Consider the following 22,038-nt stretch of genomic DNA (forward strand, 5'->3'; position numbering starts at 1 on the left):
TGATGTCCGTCGTCAGTTGTGCGTCGTCCGTCAACAATTTCTAAAAAAATCTTCTTGAAAACCACTTGGCAGAATTACACCGAACTTCACAGGAATGATCCTTGGGTGGCCCACTTTCAGAATTGTTCAAAGAATTGAATTCCATGCAGAACTCTGGTTGCCGTGGCAACCGAAAGGAAAAAACTTAAAAAGTCTTCTTGTCCAAAACCACAGGGCCTAGGGCTTTGATATCTGGTGTGTAGCATCATCTAGTGGTCCTCTACCAAAATTGTTCAAATTATCCCCCTAGGGTCAAATATGGCCCCGCCCTGGGGGTCACATGGTTTATATAGACTTATATAGGGAAAACTTCATCAGTTTGACATTTGAAACATGTAGCTCATATTACTCAGGTGAGCTATCCAGGGTCATCATGACCCTCTTGTTTGTATTTACTTTTAGTGTATCTCTAAAATTAGAGATTTTTATATTTACCTCATCCCTCATCCTGGGCACATATATTAGTATTACTTATATGTGCCGCGGAAGCCCAGGATGAAGTACTCCAAAGACGAGTAAATGTTTTTTTTAAGTATTAAGTTTTTCTTATGGTTTTATATTATTCTTAGTATTTTTAAAATTTCTTATGGTTGTCATTGTGACAAGACCGTATTTTGGGGGTATAAGTCACTCTTGTGAAAGTTCTAGTTGTGTACTTACAGTTTAACCAGTCTAAACATCCAATGAGCTACCAGAGATTTTCAAATTTTGATTCACTTACTGATTTATTATGCCAGGTTACATGGAACCTTAAGTAAATGAATCCATTAAATAGATCATTTATTTGGCATATATAGCAGTTGCTAGTCACTAGTCTTAAATAAGTAATAGATAACTTATTAATCTTCTAATCTCTTGACTTATTGCTTTCACTTACTGTAAAACTTAATTTTATTACAAAGTCAATAAATGATCTCTTAACTAATAATTTGACAAAACTGCTAACCTTCCCATCAGTATATTGGCATTGACTTGTTTTTTCCCTCTGCTGTACTGCGAAAAGATGAATAAGTTTTAACTATATTCTGTAAGACTTATATACACTTAGATCTACTGTATAAGTGAGTAAAATAATTTTCAACTTTGTCGTAACAACTATGATATATTTAAGACTTAAAAAATGCAAATTAATATGAGCCGCGCCATGGGAAAACCAACATAGTGGCTTTGCGACCAGCATGGATCCAGACCAGCCTGCGCATCCACGCAGTCTGGTCAGGATCCATGCTGTTCGCTTTCAAAGACTATTATTATTAGAGAAACCATTAGCGAACAGCATGGATCCTGACCAGACTGCGCGGATGCGCAGGCTGGTCTGGATCCATGCTGGTCGCAAAGCCACTATGTTGGTTTTCTAATTGGCTCATATGTTTTACCATAGCCTAGCAGCACAGTTAACATATCCTGGTATTAATGTATTACATTATATTCTTTATAGATACAATCAATTTGGAATTGACCTGAATCGAAACTTTCCTGACCTTTGGCATGATGCCCACCAGAAGCCTATTGCCATGGAAACTCAGGCTGTCATAGACTGGTTGCCTCAGTACAATTTTGTTTTGTCAGCCAATCTTCATGGTGGAGCAATGGTGGCAAATTACCCATTTGACAAGTATTTAGATCGTAAGTTCAGAATTGTAATTTTTTTTATGTTTTGAGTTATCTTGCTGCATTTAAGCATATAGGGGGCTTTGTGGCCAAGTGATGAAGATTGCTGTCTTTGAAATACTTGCTCCATAGTGCTGTGGGTTTGAACCTTGCCTGGGTTGTATTTAGTATTGAGAGGGTCTTTGTGACTATAAGTGGTAACGGTTACAGACTTTGAATTTCTTGCTCTTCACAGCTATGGATTTAAACCTAGCTTGGGATGTTTACCACCTCAGTAGCCTAGTGGTAGAGCACCCATTTCTAGTGCTGAGGTTGGAATGTTTACCACCTCAGTAGCCTAGTGGTAGAGCATCCATTTCTAGTGCTGAGGTTGGAATGTTTACCACCTCAGTAGCCTAGTGGTAGAGCATCCATTTCTAGTGCTGAGGTTGGAATGTTTACCACCTCAGTAGCCTAGTGGTAGAGCACCCATTTCTAGTGCAGAGGTTGGAATGTTTACCACCTTAGTAGCCTAGTGGTAGAGCACCCATTTCTAGTGCGGAGAGGTCGGAATGTTTACCACCTCAGTAGCCTAGTGGTAGGGCATCCATTTTGAGTGCAGAGGTTGGGATGTTTACCACCTTAGTAGCCTAGTGGTAGAGCATCCATTTCGAGTGTGGAGGTCGGAATGTTTACCACCTCAGTAACCTAGTGGTAGAGCACCCATTTCTAGTGCTGAGGTCAGAATGTTTACCACCTCAGTAACCTAGTGGTAGAACACCCATTTCTAGTGCTGAGGTTGGAATGTTTACCACCTCAGTAGCCTAGTGGTAGAGCACCCATTTCGAGTGCAGAGGTCGGCATGTTTACCACCGTAGAAGCTAGTGGTCGAGCACCCATTTCTAGTGCTGAGGTTGGAATGTTTACCACCTCAGTAACCTAGTGGTAGAGCACCCATTTCTAGTGCTGAGGTTGGAATGTTTACCACCTCAGTAACCTAGTGGTAGAGCACCCATTTCTAGCGCTGAGGTTGGAATGTTTACCACCTCAGTAACCTAGTGGTAGAGCACCCATTTCGAGTGCAGAGGTCGGCATGTTTACCACCTCAGTAGCCTAGTGGTAGAGCACCCATTTCTAGTGCTGAGGTTGGAACGTTTACCACCTCAGTAACCTAGTGGTAGAGCACCCATTTCTAGTGCTGAGGTTGGAATGTTTACCACCTCAATAGCCTAGTGGTAGAGCACCCATTTCGAGTGCAGAGGTCGGCATGTTTACCACCGTAGTAGCTAGTGGTAGAGCACCCATTTCTAGTGCTGAGGTTGGAATGTTTACCACCTCAGTCGCCTAGTGGTAGGGCATCCATTTCGAGTGTGGAGGTCGGAATGTTTACCACCACAGTAGCCTAGTGGTAGAGCATCCATTTCGAGTGCAGAGGTCGGGATGTTTACCACCTCAGTAGTCATTGGTAGAGCATCCATTTCGAGTGTGGAGGTCGGAATGTTTACCACCACAGTAGCCTAGTGGTAGATCATCCATTTCGAGTGCGGAGGTCAGGATGTTAACCACCTCAGTAGCCTAATGGTAGAGCATCCGTTTTGAGTGTGGAGGTTGGAATGTTTACCACCACAGTAGCCTAGTGGTAGAGCACCCATTACTAGTGCTGAGGTTGGAATGTTTACCACCTCAATAGCCTAGTGGTAGAGCATCCATTTCGAGGGCGGAAGTCGGGATGTTTACCACCTCAGTAGCCTGGTGGAAGAGCATCCATTTCGAGTGCGGAGGTTGGAATGTTTACCACCTCAGTAGCTTAGTGGTTGAACACCTATTTCTAGTGCTGAGGTTGGAATGTTTACCACCTCAGTAGCCTAGTGGTAGAGCTCCCATTTCGAGTGTGGAGGTGGGCATGTTTACCACCTCAGTAGCTAGTGGTAGAGCATTCATTTCGAGTGTGGAGGCCGGGATGTTTACCACCTCAGTTACCTAGTGGTAGAGCATCCATTTCGAGTGCAGAGGTTGGAATGTTTACCGCCTCAGTAGCCTATTGGTAGAGCACCCATTTCGAGTGCGGAGGTCGGGATGTTTACCGCCTCAGTAGCCTAGTGGTAGAACATCCATTTCGAGTGCGGAGGTCGGGATGTTTACCACCTCAGTAGCCTAGTGGTAGAGCACCCATTTCGAGTGCGTAGGTCGGGATGTTTACCACCTCAGTGGCCTAGTGGTAGAGCATCCCTTTCGAGTGTGGAGGTCGGAATGTTTACCACCTCAGTAGCCTAGTGGTAGAGCATCCATTTCGAGTGCGGAGGTCGGAATGTTTACCACCTCAGTAGCCTAGTGGTAGAGCACCCATTTCGAGTGCTGAAGTTTGAATGTTTACCACCTCAGTAGCCTAGTGTTAGAGCACCCATTTCGAGTGCGGAGGTCGGGATGTTTACCACCTCAGTAGCCTAGTGGTCGAGCATCCATTTCGAGTGGGGAGGTCGGGATGTTTACCACCTCAGTAGCCTAGTGGTAGAGCATCCATTTCGAGTGTGGAGGTCGGGATGTTCACCACCTCAGTAGCCTAGTGGTAGAGCATCTATTTCGAGTGTTGAGGTTGGGATGTTTACCACCTCAGTAGCTAGTGGTAGAGCACCCTTGAGTGCGGAGGTTGGGATGTTTACCACCTCAGTAGCTTGGCCGTAGAGCACCCATTTCAAGTGCGGAGGTTGGAATGTTTACCACCTCAGTTGCCTAGTGGAAGATAATCCATTTGGAGTGCGGAGGACAGGATGTATATAATCTCAGTAGCCTAGTGGTAGGGCATCCATTTCGAGTGCAGAGGTCGGGATGTTTACCACCTCAGTAGCCTAGTGGTAGAGCATCCATTTCGAGTGCGGAGGTCGGGATGTTTACCACCACAGTAGCCTAATGGTAGAGCATCCATTTCAAGTGCGGAGGTTGGGATGTTTTCCACTACAATAGCTAGTGGTAGAGCATCCATTCCGAGTGCGGAGGTCATGGGCTTGCTGCCTTTCCACATGATACCAAAGATACAAAAATTGGTACTAGTAGCTTACTCACTTGGTGCTCAGCATTAAAAGAATAATTCTAGCACTGGACATATAGGTGTCAATATTAATGTGACCGTAACCAGTGAGGCAGCACTATAAAGTTGGGCAGTATGGTCACTGCTACTCTTAAACACAGTTTTCTAAATGACGGAATAATTGTTGAAAAAGATGCTTAACCCAAACACACATGCTTAAGATGTAGACATTTTACACCTACTTCTAACTTATTGTTTAATATAAGTAGCTGAAACTTGTTTGTATTACAGCAAACAGACGTGCAGGCACAGGTCCCTCAAAATGTCCAGATGATGACACATTTAAATTTTTGGCCTTGACTTACTCAAAGTCACATGTTACCATGGCGTTAAACCAAGGAACAGAATGTATAGAGGACTACTTTCCAGATGGTATAACAAATGGAGCTGCTTGGTATTCTGTATCAGGTATGTAATGCATTTAATTATATGCTACCATAGATACACATTTATAATGTGCAGTTTTATAATAACAAGTCTAGGGGACTTCTTATACACGGGTTTAACCCTTATTATGCTGGACACGACTGATTGTGCCTTTGAGACCAGTTTAGATCATGATCAGCCTGCACATCCATGCAGGTTGTTTAGGCTGTTGTATCCAGATGTTGAAAAGTTACCTGACATTTATTGTGACTTCCTAATACTGGTAGAAAGAAACCTATTATTGGTGAGAAACTATTGTACAGGTATAAATACAATGAGTGAATGTTATTAGCTCACCTGAGCACAAAGTGCTCAAAGGTGAGCTTTTGTGATCGCCTGGTGTTCGTTGTCAGTCGTCCGTCTGTCCGTCGTCCATCCGTCGTCAACAACTTGGCTGTAAACACTCTAGAGGTCACAGTTTTGGCCTAATCTTAATGAAACTTGGTCAGAATGTTACCCTCAATAAAATCTTGGACGAGTTCGATATTGGGTCATCTGGGGTCAAAAACTAGGTCACCAGGTCAAATAAAAGGAAAAGCTTGTTAACACTCTAGAGGTCACAATTTTTGCCCAATGTAAATGAAACTTGGTCAGAATGTTAATCTCAATAAAATCTTAGATGAGTTTGATATTGGGTCATCTGGGGTCAAAAACTAGGTCACCAGGTCAAATCAAAGGAAAAGCTTGTTAACACTCTAGAGGTCAAAATTTTGGCCCAATCTTAAGGAAACTTGGTCAGAATGTTATTCTCAATAAAATTTTGGACAAGTTTGATATTGGGTCATCTGGGGTCAAAAACTAGGTCACCAGGTCAAATCAAAGGAAAAGCTTGTTAATGTGCTAGAGGTCACAATTTTGGCTCAATCTTATTGAAACTTGGTCAGAATGTTACCCTCAATAAAATCTTGGATGAGTTTGATATTGGGTCATCTGGGGTTAAAAACTAGGTCACCAGGTCAAATCAAAGGAAAAGCTTGTTAACATTGTATAGGTCACATTTATAACTGTATCATCATGAAACTTGGTCAGAATGTTAATCTTGATGATCTCGAGGTCCATTTTAATTCTGTGTCATGTAGGGTCAAAAACTAAGTCACTAGGTCAAATCAAAGGAAAAGCTAGTTAACATTCTAGAGGCCACATTTATGACCATATCTTAATGAAACTTGGTCAGAATGTTAATCTTGATGATCCATAGGTCAGGTTCGAATCTGGGTCAGGTGGGTTCAAAAACTAGGTCACCAGGTTAAGTCAAAGGAAAATCTTGTTAACACTCTAGAGGTCACAATTTTGGCCCAATCTTAATGAAACTTGGTCAGAATGTTACCCTCAATAAAATCTTGGACAAGATTGATATTGGGTCATCTGGGGTCTAAAACTAGGTCACTAGGTCAAATCAGTGGAAAAGCTTGTTAACACTGTAGTGGCCACATTTATGACCATATCTTAATAAAACTTGGTCAGAATGTTAATCTTGATGATCCATAGGTCAGATTCGAATCTGGGTCAGGTGGGGTCAAAAACTAGGTCACCAGGTTAAATCAAAGGAAAATCTTGTTAACACTCTAGAGGTCACAATTTGGCCTAATCTTAATGAAACTTGGTCAGAATGTTACCCTCAATAAAATCTTGGATGAGATTGATATTGGGTCATCTGGGGTCAAAAACTAGGTCACTAGGTCAAATCAAAGGGAAAGCTTGTTAACACTGTAGTGGCCACATTTATGATCATATCTTAATGAAACTTGGTCAGAATGTTAATCTTGATGATCTATAGGTCAAGTTTAAATCTGGGTCAGGTGGGTTTAAAAACTAGGTCGCTAGGTCAATCAAAGGAAAAGCTTGTTAACACTTTAGAGGCCACATTTATGACTGTATCTTCATGAAACTTAATCAGAATGTTAATCTTGATGATCTTTAGGTCAAGTATGAATCTGGGTCATGTGGGGGCAAAAACTAGGTCACCGGGTCAAATCAGCGGAAAAGCTAGTTTACACTTTAGAGGCTACAATTATGACCATATCTTAATGAAACTTGGTTAGAATGTTGATCTTGATGATCTTTAGGTCAATAGGTCAGGTGAGCGATACAGGGCCTTCATGGCCCTCTTGTTTTTGTGTGTTTAGATTGGTAAAAACCATACTGAGATTTCTTGCAAATCATCCAAGAATCACAAGCATGATTCAGGGATTTACCAAAAGTGCCAGGGTGGTTTCTGTTCATCTAAACGGTAAAGAAATAACACTCAATCCTTAAGTAAACTAACTCCATGTATGATATAAATATTGTATTTTTGCAGGTGGGATGCAGGACTACAACTATGTGAAACATGGTATATTTGAACTGACTCTGGAAATCTCCTGTTGTAAGTTCCCAAATACATCAGAACTGGAGTACTTCTGGATAGATAATAGAGATGCTCTCGTTAATTTACTGATGGAGGTACACAGAGGTAAGAAGGCAGATGGAATGTGTCTCATGGCAGATTTGAAATAGCTATTCTAAGACTTCTGTTTCTGTCATTATGCCCCATAAAATGGGGGTGGGGGCATATAGTGTTGCCCCTGTCCGCGTGTGTATTTGTTTGTGTGTGTGTTTGTTTGTGTGTTCGAGAAAGGGTGGTGTTCGTGTCCGGGCCATAACTTTGACATGCATGGTCCGATTTCAGAATTTGACACAAATGATCAGCATGGATAGACAATGTGTCATGCGCAAAACCATTTCACTAGCTCAAAGGTCAAAGTCACAGTCCTTGGTCGAACCTAGCCAATTTTCACCACATTTATACTGATAATGTGGTCTTCGTGTCTGGTCCATAACTTTTACATGCATGGTCCGATTTCAGAATAATTTGACACAAATGATAAGCATGGATAGACAATGTGTCGTACGCAAATATCTTTTGACAGATCAAAGGTCACGGTCACAGGCACAGAGATTATTACCATAATTATCCTCTAGGGAATAAATAAGCCTAATTTGATAAAACTTTGAACCAGTATTGGTGGAAAGGAAACATGGCTAGTTTTTCAATTTTGGCATCTGGTACTAGCTGGAGTTAACAAAGTTGGAATTGTGAAATGAAAAATCAAAAAATATTTTTATTGAGGTCACACAATGCTTGTTAATGTCAAAACATATCAATTCTCTTTCTCTGTAGTGATGACACATTTTTTTACAGCATTTGCAGAATTCCTAGGCATCAGACACCAACATATCATGCGGGACTCTGCAGATGCTATAACAGAAAGTTATTTAAAAAAAGATCAACAATTTAGGGAAAAGTGACCACACACTCTGGTGGCTATGTTTTTGATTCAGTCAGAATAATTTGAAAAGTCTTGATATAGGATCACACGAAATATGATTGAATGTCAGTGTTATTTGGTCATTTCCTTTCAAACTATTTAGTATGATGTGTTATAAGGTCTTAATATGCTTACCATACTTAGCCATGGAATGGTAAGGTATGTTAACACTGTGTAAAAACCTTATGTGAAATTGTTCAATGCCTGATTTTAAAGTAGTTCTACACAAATGGTCCTTGTGTGACTCCCTATCAAAATTTGTTCATATTTTTCCGATTCATTAAATTAAAATCATGGGCGCCAGAAAGTGGAAACTAAAAACATTTTCTTGATTGAAACTGCTGGTCAGATTTTAAAATAGTTTCACACAAATGGTCCTTGCGTGACCCTCTTATCAAGTTTGTACATATTATACCGATTGAATAAAAAACATTGCAGTCAGAGGGCTTGGTCACTTTTAATATATGTATATTGTGGAAACTTAAAAAATCTGCTTGTATGAAACTGCTGGCTGGATTTTCAAATAATTTCACACAAAATGGTCTTTTTGAGACCTTTTACCAAGATTATTCAAATAATTTTGTCATAAAACATGGTTGTCAGAGGGAGTTGTCACTTTTTCACTATTTGTATATATTAGAAACGTTAAAAATGTTCTTGCCAGAAACAGTAAGCCCAGTTTTGAAATAATTTTACACAAATGTTTCTAAATTGACCTGTTACAAAGATTGTACAAATTATCTGTTTCGTCAAAAAGAACAAAAAAAAAAAAAAACACTGGCTATTGAGGTGTGTGGTAACTTTTCCTTGTATATTATATGTGTAATGGAAAAATCTTCTTGTTTGATATTGTCATATCACATCATTCCCCTTACTTAACTTTAGGTAGTGTTAACATTTATTTTTTTTTTGAAAAAGAGAAAGACCCATCTAGTTTCAGTGTACATTTATTTAATGTTTTTCAGGGGTAAAAGGGATTGTGTATGATGAAAATAACAACCCAGTAGAAGGTGCTGAACTTATAATTAAAGGGAGAGAAGCTGTACCCTTCATGTCGAGGATTCATGGAGAATATTATCGTATTCTCATGCCTGGTTCATACACACTAATGGTAAATATTGTACATTTTAAAGCAACACTAACAACACTTTTGAATTTAAGGATAACATGGTGTAATAGCCATATTTCATATCTTGTAACTGGATGGTAATATTTAAACGAAATTTGGTCACTTTAAAGACTTTCAAAATTAAAAATGTTTCACCGAGAGATTTTTCAAATTTTGTCATTTTTTGGGGAGATAATCGGTATTGAAGTTAACATTGATGCCTATGGGAAATATATAATTTCTTTGATTATGAGAATCTGAACTTGGATTTCGAGAAACTTTTGCGGTAGAAAGCTGCATTATATGATTCTGATACAAATATCAAAAAGAAATCTAAAATTCCCCGTAGGAGAAAGGGAGAAAATCATTTTTTCTAGTTTTCAGGGGAGATAATTCATGAAAACCCAAAATTATCAGGGGAGGTAATGTACAGAAAATTTTTGATAACATCTGTCACTATATATCTTGTCAATTATGCACCTTTTTTCTATCGTTTGACATTTTTAAAGCTTACATTATCAAGTTGTATGTATGCTTTGGTGAAATTGTGGCCTATTACACCATGATATCCTTAAAAGTAGAATAGTATATATTTCAAATGCTTTAAATAACAGTATTTTTATGCTCCCTAAAGGGGAAGCATATAGTAGAGGCTTAGTATGTCTGTCCATTCTGCATTTCTTGTTCAACAACAGTATACTATAGTTCAATTCTTATCCGGAGTATTTCTCAGCAACCACTGGTTTGAGTTTAGTGAAACTTAATAGAATGCTTCACTCTTAAGCAAGGATGCGCATGTTATCTGTTCTGGTTGGTTGAATTTTCACCCAGTTATTGCCCATTGATTATTCAACAATAGTATATATTAAGAAAGCATATTTTCTTCATTATCTGTTGGAATGAGTTTTCAGTAGATTCCACATTTATTCTCTTAATATGCAAATTTTGGGGAGCATCAATTGGTTTTATCAATATTTCTTGATTTGTCAGTTGATAATGAGCAGCCTGAAAAAAATGTTTGCAGATGGTAAAAACGTTTATTACATAGAAATAGATCCCTATTAAAAATATATGTGTTATGGTCTTTGGTAAATTGTACATTTTCCCCTTTGTTATGTTTATCTGTTATTTCAGTAAAACTCCATAATTCTTTATTTTCATTTGATAGATATTAGGGCATTTTAACAATAGAAATAAAAAGGCAGCGTTTGGAGCTTCGGAACAACAAAGATAGACAAAATGGAAGCAATAATAATATTACTTATTTCCATTTCTGATGAGTTGCTTCTAAATATAGAAAAGTGTCTGGTTTATAAAAGTGTATATTAACTTCAAAGTAAACAATATTCACAACGGAAGAAAAGTACTTTAAAGACCCACCACAACCTAGTGGCCTACTTTCTTCTCTCACATGAATTTATAATAATGGTAAAATACAGCTATTCTACAAGACTGCAAGTGGACAATTTAGGCTCTCCCTGAATTAATGTACGTTCACAACTTCATCTGCAGAAGGATTCAGTCAATTATTTTCAGTAAAGTTTTAAAGGCACTGACCTCCAAATTTGGCTGAAAAATAATCTTTCTTTCAAATTGAAGTTTGGTCATATTATAAACATTAGAATATGAAGTTTTGTTTCTAAAATATTTTAAAAATCCCAAATCAAGAAAAAAAGATGACCATGTCGAACCCTGGACTGCCGCAGCAATAAAGACATTTTCCCGTCGTAACAATAGCGCTATAATTGAAGTAGTGAATAATAACTTCAAAATATAGATATTTATAATCAAGAAAGTTTACCTGGAGTAAAAGCATGACAAAAGCTTTTCGATTTTCATCGTTAAATGTACTAAGAAACAACAAATTCTCATGTTATTCCATAACATAAAGTTTGTCAGTAATTAAGTTTTAAAGCCTTCTTAAGAAATAGAGCATTTATTTCAAGATAACTAAAAAAATATTTTTATACGCCCGAAGGGACGTATTATGTTATTCCCCCGGTGTCCGTCTGTCTCTCTGGGCAACTGAAAAGAAAGAGAGGGCCATCTAACGGTAAAGAGAACAAAAGAGAATAATAACTTCAATCCGTTAACAATAGATTAAAGGGCCGGGGCCCCCTATTCAAACAAAAGAAAACAACAAAAGAAACGGCCCTCTCTTTCATTTTGGCCGTCCGTCCATTAGCAATTTCGTGTCCGCTCTGTAACACTTGAACCCTTGAAGGATATCAAAGAAACTTGACACAAATGTTCACCACACCAAGACGACATGCAGAGCGCTTGTTTTGGATGTCTCGCTTCAAGGTCAAGGTCACACTTAGGGGGCAAAGGTCATATCAGTGTGTTTCGTGTCCGCTCTGTAAGTCCTGAACTGTGTGAAGGATTTCAAAGAAACTTTACACAAATGTTCACCACACTGAGACAAAATGCAGAGCACATGTTTCGAATGACTCGCTTCAAGGTCAAGGTCACACTTAGGGGTCAAAAGTCATATATGTCTTTGTTTTATGTATATTGCTCTGCATTGCAGTACTCTTGTTTTTAGCTCACCTGAGCACAAAGTGCTCAAAGGTGAACTTTAGTGGTCCCCCTGTGTCCGTCATCATCTGTCCGTCGTCAACAATTTGACTGTTAACAATTTTAGCCCAATCTTAATGAAACTTGGTCAGAATTTTACCCTCAATAAAATCTTGGACGAGTTCGATATTGGGTCATCTGGGGTCAAAAACAAGGTCACCAGGTCAAATCAAAGGAAAAGCTTGTTAACACTCTAGAGGTCACAATTTTGGCCCAATCTTGATGAAACTTGGTCAGAATGTTACCCTTAATAAAATCTTGAACGAGTTTGATATTGGGTCATCTGGGTCAAAAACTAGGTCACCAGGTCAAATCAAAGGAAAAGCTTGCTAACACTCCAGAGGTTACATTTTTATCCCAATCTTAATGAAACTTGGTCAGAATGTTACCCTTGATGAAATCTTGGACGCGTTCGATATTGGGTCATCTGGGGTCAAAAACTAGGTCCCCGGGTCAAATCAAAGGAAAAGCTTGTTAACACTGTAGAGGCTGCATTTATGACTGTATCTTCATGAAACTTGGTCAGAATGCTAATATTGATGATCGTAAGTTCCAGTTTGAATCTGGGTCATGTAGGATCAAAAACTAGGTCACCGGGTCAAATCAAAGGAAAAGCTAGTTTACACTGTAGAGGCCACATTTATGACCATATCTTAATGAAACTTGGTCAAAATGTTAATGTTGATGATCTGTAGGTCAAGTTCAAATCTGGGTTAGGTGGGGTCAAAAACAAGGTCACCAGGTCAAATCAAAGGGAAAGCTTGTTAACACTCTAGAGGCCATATTTATGACTGTATCTTCATGAAACTTAGTCAGAATGTTAAACTTGATGATCTTTAGGTCAGGTTCGAATCTGGGTCATGTCGGGTGAAAAACTAGGTCACGGAGTCAAATCAAAGGAATAGCTAGTTAACACTTTAGAGGCCACATTTATGACCATATCATAATGAAACTTGGTCAGAATGTGAATCTTGATGATCTTTAGGTCAATGGGTCAGGTGAGCGATACAGGGCCTTCATGGCCCGCTTGTTATTTGACAGATCCCTTTTTTGTTCACTTACAATAATTTTTTTTGAATTACTTCCCTTTTATGTTACTATAAATAGCTTATTTTGAAACTTTTTTATTATTGGACGTAGGGAAAAACCGATACCACTTTTCTGTGGTACAACATGGATGGTACCTCCAATTTTTAGGTGTATTTTGACATACCTGTACCTGGTAAGGATATTTTTTGTGAACTTTTTTTTTTGGAATTTCTTCCCTTTGTTGTTCCTTTCCTGTGGACTTAGAAGTTTTTTTGGAATTTCTTCCCTTTGTTGTTCCTGTCCTTTGAGCTTCAACAGTCAAGTTCTTTAAATTTTGCATCCATCCTCTGATGAAACCCTTAGGGCCTATATTGCCCCGCTAGGCGGCGCTCTTGTTTTTTGTTGTCGAACGATCTGGAAGCCAGTCACTTTAAATTTATACTTACACTTGAACAGTTTCTCCTGTTTGGGCAACCAGGTTAGAAAAATCAAACTTAAAACCTAAATGAATCCTAACATGTATGAAGAGCTCAGTGTATTTAAAGAAGAAAAGGTTTTCAGTCTTGAACAAATCCATTGCATGATCAAAATAAGTTTGACTATCTTTGAAAGACTTATATTAAATACAAAAACCTGCAGAATATGTGTGACAGTTTAAGTAAAAAAGTGTATTTTTTATAAATAAATGGCCCCAAACCCTGCCTGATATACTTTTAACATTTTCAAAACTCTTTCAGGTGTACTTAAAGACAGCAAAATACATTTTTCATAACAAACAAATTTTGAAGCATGACACACTAAAGTCTTCCTTGCTTAAATACTGGTAATATTCATCCTCAATTGCTACAGGGATAGAGGACCTACAGAGTTTCTAGATGTACATGTGTCATGTTCCCGTGATTGGCTGGCACAAAGTCATACTAGGAAGCTGTACACAAATGTTCCTGAAATTCTGAAGTAAATTTTACTTTTGACAGCTTAAAATATATAGGATAATTATTACATGAGTATCTTTTCATATTTAATTTATTAAACAAGTTGAATAAAATAATAAAATGCGAGGCTCTGCCGAGCATTTTATCAATTCGATTCAAAGAGTATAATAAATTCAATGTGGACAGTCACAAATGTAATATTCGTTTTATCACATCTTAGCCTTTCCTCTCCAAACATCAAAAATTCTACTTTCTTTTACTGTATAACAAGTCAATTTGACCAACGTCTCCTATACTATAAATGACGTTGATGTCAAAGCTTTATTACACTAGCATATTATAATTTTTATTTAATGACTTGATTACACTCCGCGACGTCAAACGTGTGATAAAATTATATATTTCAGGTAAAATACAAAGATTACATCGCAGTCAGCAAGACGTTTACAGTAAGGGAAGGAGAAGTTACTCACCTTGATGTTGTTCTAGGAAAGAGGGAGATAAGTGGTGCTAGCAGTATAGTTGCAATGGGTTACTTCCCTTGGACTATACCATTGATATTTAGTGTGATAACAGCGTTATGGTCTTGATGTATACCTAGTCATTACATATCAAGTCATTTTTTGTCATATGATTTTCTATTGACTGTTCATATTTCTTCAGGTGTATTAATGATGATTCATTCTTTCTAAAAGAATTTCTTGATTAAATGTTGTATTATCTGATTGAGAAATGACTGGTATAAATTCATGTCATAAAAAAGAGAAATGAAGAAATTATTGCATTGTATTTGGTATGGATAAGTCTAAATAACTACTGTAAATCACTTACAATATGAGAGTAAATGACAGACTCTGATTCTTCAGTTATCCAGCCAAGACCTGAATTCACACTGATAAAAAATCACAAAAATTGAATGATTTTTTTTTTAAAAATGCACTTTCCACAGTTCATTTATAACAGATACTTTTAACCAGTTTAATAATTATGCAAAAGAAATTTATTTTAACATTTAAAAATTAGCCTGTTGTTTTAGTCTACCATGTTAACATTTTTATCAGAGATTTTAGGAAAGTTAAAGTTTCTGCATTGATTGGTCTGATATACAATATTCGTTAAACAAACTTTTATACTACTAGTATTCAAATATAATTTTAAATTCTGTGTATTTTTGGCATCATGTTGAACAAAGGTTCACAGTGAGCTTTGGAATAGATGGCTAGTCTGGCTTTGATCGTTTGAGCAATTTTAATGTTACCACCTAAGAGGTAACAATTTTGGCCCAGTCTGAATGAAACTTAGTTAGAAAGTTTTCCTCAATAAAATTTTGGAAAGTGGAGAATGAAGATTCTGGGTTATCTAGGGACAAAAAGCAGGTCACTAGGTCAAATTATAGGGAACTCTTTTTAAACACTTTAGAAGCCAAATTTTCTACCTGATGTAGATCATTTCTAGCTGAGTTTTATGAAATCTTTGTTTATATGAAATGTGTGGCAGTCTCTGGTGGTTCACCTCAATTTGAACACTGGGACACTAGGCCAAATCTCGGTAAAACCATGAACATCATTATTTTTTACTGAATCTTGATAAAATTTCTCTAGTCTGTGTACACAGGTGATTGAATTATATTGACCCTTGTGTTTATTGTATATATTTTCATAGTGACTATCAGTGGTGAATTAGCAGGTTCTTATCTTTGTGTGAAACAGAGCTGTTTATGAAAGTTGTGAAAAGTTTATTATTTCAGTCATATACCAGGGTGCTATGTTGTTCATAGCATGACAGTTCAGTGCATTACCAGTGTGGATACTAAATATGTTTTAACAGCAACATTGTCTAATTTTCAAGAAGGGAATATTGTTTTACTGTAGCTATAATGAAGAGTCTATGAACATGTATTTAGTTTGCAGATACATTTTCATTTCAGTGCCAGTTTATTGATAATGTAAGATTTGAGTGCCATTTTACAGACATTGTACGAGTGTAGTACATTTGAGTGCAGTGTACAGATATTGTCATATTTGAGTGCCAGTGTACACATATTGTTTGTACACATATTGTAACATTTGAGTGCCAGTGTACACATATTGTTTGTACACATATTGTAACATTTGAGTGCCAGTGTACACATACTGTTTGTACACATATTGTAACATTTGAGTGCCAGTGTACACATATTGTTTATACACATATTGTAACATTTGAGTGCTAGTGTATATTGTTATACACATATTGTAACATTTGAGTGCCAATGTACACATATTGTTTTTACACATATTGTAACATTTGAGTGCCAGTCTACACATTGTTTGTACACATATTGTAACATTTGAATGCCAATGTACACATATTGTTTATACACATATTGTAACATTTGAGTGCCAGTGTACACATATTGTTTATACACATATTGTAACATTTGAGTGCCAGTGTACACATATTGTAACTTTTGAGTGCCAGTTTACACATTTTGTAACATTTGAGTGCCAGTTTACACATTTTGTTACATTTGAGTGCCATTGTACTGATATTGTAATATTTTGATGCCAGAGTATTGATATTGCACAAATCTTTTGCAGTGTAACATTTTCTATATATAGCATGATATTGTACAGTAAAATTTGGTTACTTCAAACTCAGATATAAAAAAAACAACTTGGATATAAGGAACAAAGTTTTATTTCTGAATTTTAGCTTGCTTTGCTTCAAATAAAATCTATGGATACAGAGAACTCCATAAAAGTGAAAACTCAGTTCTAAAGATCTTGTTATTGGATATGAAGGCAGTAATTCATGTAGAAAAGTAACTGGTTTTAAGGAACACCACATGCAGAAATAAATCCTGGTGGTTAGGAATTTACAAGACTTCTTGCTTTCAACAAGTTCAGTAAATGTTCTGGGAATTCCTGATAGCAGGACAACACAGTTTTCATATGCCTTGGCTTTTTCTTTAAAGTCCTGGATATTCCTGGCTTTTCCAGTCTACCTTTATTTAAGTCCTGACTTTTTCTGACTGTGTCCTGACTTATAAAGTTGACCAGGATATCCCAGGATTTCCTGACCAAGGGGATTTATCTCAGCATGGGGGTACTCTTGGATTTGCTGTTTTAATCATTTAAATGGTGTGACTTCTTTCACAATTAGATCAAAATAAATGAAATTTAACATGCATGTAAGAAAAATAAGAATGAAACATTTTATTTCATAAATTTATTTTGACTACAAAGTGTGTATCAAATACCAGAACATAGTTATAGTGACACTTCTTTTTAGCTCATCTGATTTTTTGAAAAAAAATGATGAGTTATTGTCATCACTTGAGCGGTTGTCGGCGTCGGCGTCGGCGTCGGCGTTGCCTGGTTAAGTTTTATGTTTAGGTCAGCTTTTCTCCTAAACTATCAAAGCTATTGCTTTGAAACTTGGAATACTTGTTCACCATCATAAGCTGACCCTGTATAGCAAGAAACATAACTCCATCTTGCTTTTTGCAAGATTTATGGCCCCTTTTGTACTTAGAAAATATCAGATTTCTTGGTTAAGTTTTATGTTTAGGTCAACTTTTCTCCTAAACTATCAAAGCTATTGCTTTGAAACTTGGAATACTTGTTCACCATCATAAGCAGACCCTGTACATCAAGAAACATAACTCCATCTTGCTTTTTGCAAGATTTATTGCCCTTTTGGACTTAGAAAATCAGTTTTCTTGGTTAAGTTTTATGTTTAGGTCAGCTTTTATCCTAAACTATCAATGCTATTGCTTTAAAACTTGCAACACTTGTTCACCATCATAAGTTGACCCTGTATAGCAAGAAACATAACTCCGTCCTGCTTTTTGCAAGATTTATGGCCCCTTTTGGACTTAGAAAATATCAGATTTCTCGGTTAAGTTTTATGTTTAAGTCAACTTTTTCTCTTAAACTATCAAAGCTATTGCTTTGAAACTTGCAACACTTGTTCACCATCATAAGCTGACCCTGTACAGCAAGAAACATAACTCCATCCTGCTTTTTGCAATAATTATTGCCCCTTTTGGACTTAGAAAATCATTTTCTTGGTTGAGTATTATGTTTAAGTCAACTTTTCTCATAAACTATCAAAGCTATTGCTTTAAAACTTGCAACAGTTTTTCACCATCATAAGTGGACACTGTACATCAAGAAACATAACTCTATCCTGCTTTTTGCAAGAATGATGGCCCTTTTTAGACTTAGAAAATCATGGGTAGGACAATATTTCTATTACACAAAAAAAATCAGATGAGCGTCAGCACCCGCAAGGCGGTGCTCTTGTTTATACCCCCCTTGAACACCCGTGGTTGGCGGGCGGCGTCCAAAGCATGTCTGCTCTCTAAATCGACAGTTTTCATCGGATCTTCGCCAAAATTGCTTACAATGTTTGTGGGCATAATATCTCGGCCAAGTTCGATAACCAGCCGAATCGCCCCAGGCACTCTTGGATTATGGCCCTTGAATTACTCGAAAAATAGCGAATTTCGCCCTGTCGCTCTCTCGAAGAGTTTTCTTCGGATCTTCACCGAACTTGCTTACAATGTTTGTAGGCATAATATCTCGGCCAAGTGTGATAACCAGCAAAATTGCCTCAGGTACTCCTGGATTGTGGCCCTAGAATTACTCGAAAAACAGCGAATTTAGCCTTGTCCGCTCTCTAAGTCAAACAGTTTTCATCCGATCTTCGCCAAACTTTATGACAATGTTTGTGGGCATAATATCTTGGCCAAGTTTGATAACCAGCCAAATCACCCCAGGCACTCTTGGATTATGGCTCTTGAATTGAAAAACAGCGAATTTAGCCTTGTTCGCTCTCTAAGTTGAACAGTTTTCATCCGATTTACACCAAACTTTGAAAAATTGTTGAAAAAGACGTTAAACCTGAACACACACACACCAAACTTGATGAAAATGTTTTTTGCATAATATCAGCCAAGTTCAATAAATAACCAAATTGTCCCAGACATTCTTGGATTACAGCCCTTGTTTTCATCCGATCTTCACCAAACTTGCTGACAATGTTTGTGGGCATAATATCTGGACCAAGTTCGATAACCAGCCAAATCGCCTCAGGCACTCTTAGATTATGCCTCTTGAATTAGGCCAACTTTGATGACGAGCTTATTTTGTGAAAGTCTAGCACTCTTGTTCTTCTTATGGCCAATAATGTAATTCCTAAAACAATGACATGTCATGTCAGAACGTCTACTGTTGTAATTAACAAGAATGTTTGAAAAAGAATTTTCTTTGAGTGAAGGAGCATACAAGTGAATATCATACAAATTATATGAGTAGTAAAACAGAAATATTCAATTTAAAACATCTGATATAATGAAATGGGAAACAACCATTTATACTTACCAAAGATGAACTAAATTAGTATGCAACTTTAAATGTGTCAACCAGAGTTATAACATACTGTTGGCTATATGAATACCAAAAAAAAAACAGTTTTAAGGAACTCATTTTCATTGTCCTGCTAAGTTCACTATATCCAAGTTTTACTGTATGTACAGTATATGAGCCGTGCCATGAGAAAATTAACATAGTGGGTATGCGACCAGCATGGATCCAGACCAGCCTGCGCATCCGCGCAGTCTGGTCAGGCTCCATGCTGTTCGCTTTTAAAGCCTATTGGAATTGGAGAAACTGTTAGCGAACAGCATGGATCCTGACCAGACTGCGCGGACGCGCAGGCTGGTCTGGATCCATGCTGGTCGCATACCCACTATGTTGGTTTTCCCATGGCGCGGCTCATATGTATTATTGAAAGATTTCAGGCCATTAGATTATGCTGCATACTCACACAGAAGATATATTACTGTCATGTTTTATAACCAGTAATTTCTAGAATATTAATTCTGAAATTAAGGCCTTTGAATTATTTAACATTTAAAGAATATCAGTGTGAGCCAGATTACTACAGTATATTTTCACAGAAGGAAGTGGCTATTCTTACGGTCCCATAGGAATAGCCTCGCAGTCAATTCTTACGGGAGAGCCGTAAGAATAGTCAAAAGCCCGCATGTGTCTATTCCTACCGTTCTCCCTACGAAATATGAAAAGTGTGCAGGTGGTTATTCCTAGGTTATTATAACATATGGCAGTTTTTTGTTACAGATCGACTGAATTCATTCGAGTGATATAATTTCACCCAACCTCTTTACTTTTCTGCTAAGGAAATCCAGAGAAGACAAAAAAAGGGAAGTGATTTCCCCTAGTATAACGCATTTTATTACATTTTATTACTTCCATTTGTTACATAAACAAATAATTTTAATACAACGAATTTATCGTAAGTGTAAAATATACTTATTTAACTGAAATTTGTCTTCTAAATAAATCAGAAAACGATCGTTGGTTGTACAGATTTAGATGTAAATACATACGATATTAATATTGAAATACTAAAAAATACTGACCAAGTGTTTTCAGCTAAACCAGTTTGAGAATCATTGATCTATGTTTCGTGTATATACATGCAAATTTTTCATAATAATACAAATCTCTTACCACTCTAAACATGTTTATTGCCCTTTAATTGATTTAATGTGATTACATGTCATTTCTGAAATCGGTTGAAAATATATCAGTTGAGTGACTTCAGTACAATGTATTGTAATACAAAACTGCCATAGGAATAACCATCTGCGGGTTTTTCACTACCTGCAAGCTATTCCTACGGGTCCGTAAGAATAGCCACTTTCTTCACAGAAAGTGTATATGTATAAAGACTAGCCATGTTTAATATCCATCCTGATCAGATTAGTATCTTAGTGGGCCTCTTTGGCTGAGTGGATAAGGTTGCTTACTTCAGGTCAGTTTCCTTTTGGGTTCGAAAGTTGCTTGAAGTGTAGAATCCTCCATCCAGCTGGCTTATGTAGGGTTGGTAGTTCTACATATGAACCCAACAATGCATGATATAATAACGGCAGGGACACTTGGGGTCGACCTACAAATGTTTCAGTGTTATATTTAACCCAACAAAAAATCAAATGCAGTATATTGATATTATAGCATTCAGATGTCAGTATGGTGATATTGTAACAATTTAGTGCCTCGTGTACTGATATTTTAATATTTTAGTGCCACCTTGCTTGTATTTTCACACATTGTGGAGTCAGTACACTGATATTTTTATGTTCAGTTTGTAATTTTATAGCAGACATTTCTGTAACCTTAATTATGTTTATAATGAACTTTGTAGAAAAAATAAAATTGATCAAGCTTCAAGACTTATTTTACTGTTTTGCTACTTTTGCCATATTTCAGTGAAATTCCCTACTTGCCATTTTCATATGTATGTAAGCCATTGGAACATTTGCATTTTGTAAGGGACAACACAATTCAAGGTAATATCAATCTTCAGCAGAAAAAATGAAATTAAATATATTGTTTCAGATATGTGATCTAATTCAGGCAAAAACAGTTGTTCAGCACCAGTATCAATATCAATCTTTTTAGGACATTTTTGTAAGCAAAAGGTACTGTATTTTACATGCATTTTTCCATCAAATCAGTCTTTTTTTTTACTCGCTTAATCTACATGTAGTGTAAAGTTCAAGGTCACAGTGACTTTGAGCTGAAAATTGGTTCCCCATCAATTGTTGGAGAACTATTTGGTCTACAGTTGTCAAACTTTGTATGATGACTGTCTTTTTTCCTTTTCTCAGTAGATGACTCTTATATTTTAGGGGTTCTGTATGTGTAAGGTGAAGGTCACATTGACCTTGAGACTCCGTAGCTAGGGAACACTCTGGTATTCAATTGCCAAACTTCTTAGGATGATTTCCTTTGGTCAATAGATGAGCCGTTTTGTTTTGGGGTCAGTAGGCAAAGCTCAAGGTTATAGATACCTTGATACTGAAAATGGTTTCAGCTTAATAACTGAAGATTATTATGGGACTACTGGGTAGTCATTAGCTGATCCCTA

General features: G+C 37.1%; 1 protein-coding gene across 7 annotated transcripts in view; it reads left to right on the forward strand.

The window, feature by feature from the left end:
• LOC123534002 (carboxypeptidase D-like) overlaps nt 1-21,340 on the forward strand; it is a 47,075-nt gene extending 25,735 nt beyond the window's left edge. For all 7 annotated transcript variants that reach the window (XM_045316020.2, XM_045316017.2, XM_045316023.2 and 4 more), the window contains 5 exons: nt 1,478-1,665; nt 4,946-5,122; nt 7,440-7,592; nt 9,414-9,559; nt 14,505-21,340. In XM_045316020.2, coding sequence (XP_045171955.1) covers nt 1,478-1,665; nt 4,946-5,122; nt 7,440-7,592; nt 9,414-9,559; nt 14,505-14,687 — 847 coding nt within the window. In that variant the 3' untranslated portion in view covers nt 14,688-21,340. The remainder of the gene's footprint in view (nt 1-1,477; nt 1,666-4,945; nt 5,123-7,439; nt 7,593-9,413; nt 9,560-14,504) is intronic.
• The last annotated feature ends 698 nt before the right edge of the window (nt 21,341-22,038 follow it).

Source organism: Mercenaria mercenaria, chromosome 12, assembly GCF_021730395.1.
Source record: "Mercenaria mercenaria strain notata chromosome 12, MADL_Memer_1, whole genome shotgun sequence".
Classification (NCBI taxonomy): domain Eukaryota; kingdom Metazoa; phylum Mollusca; class Bivalvia; order Venerida; family Veneridae; genus Mercenaria; species Mercenaria mercenaria.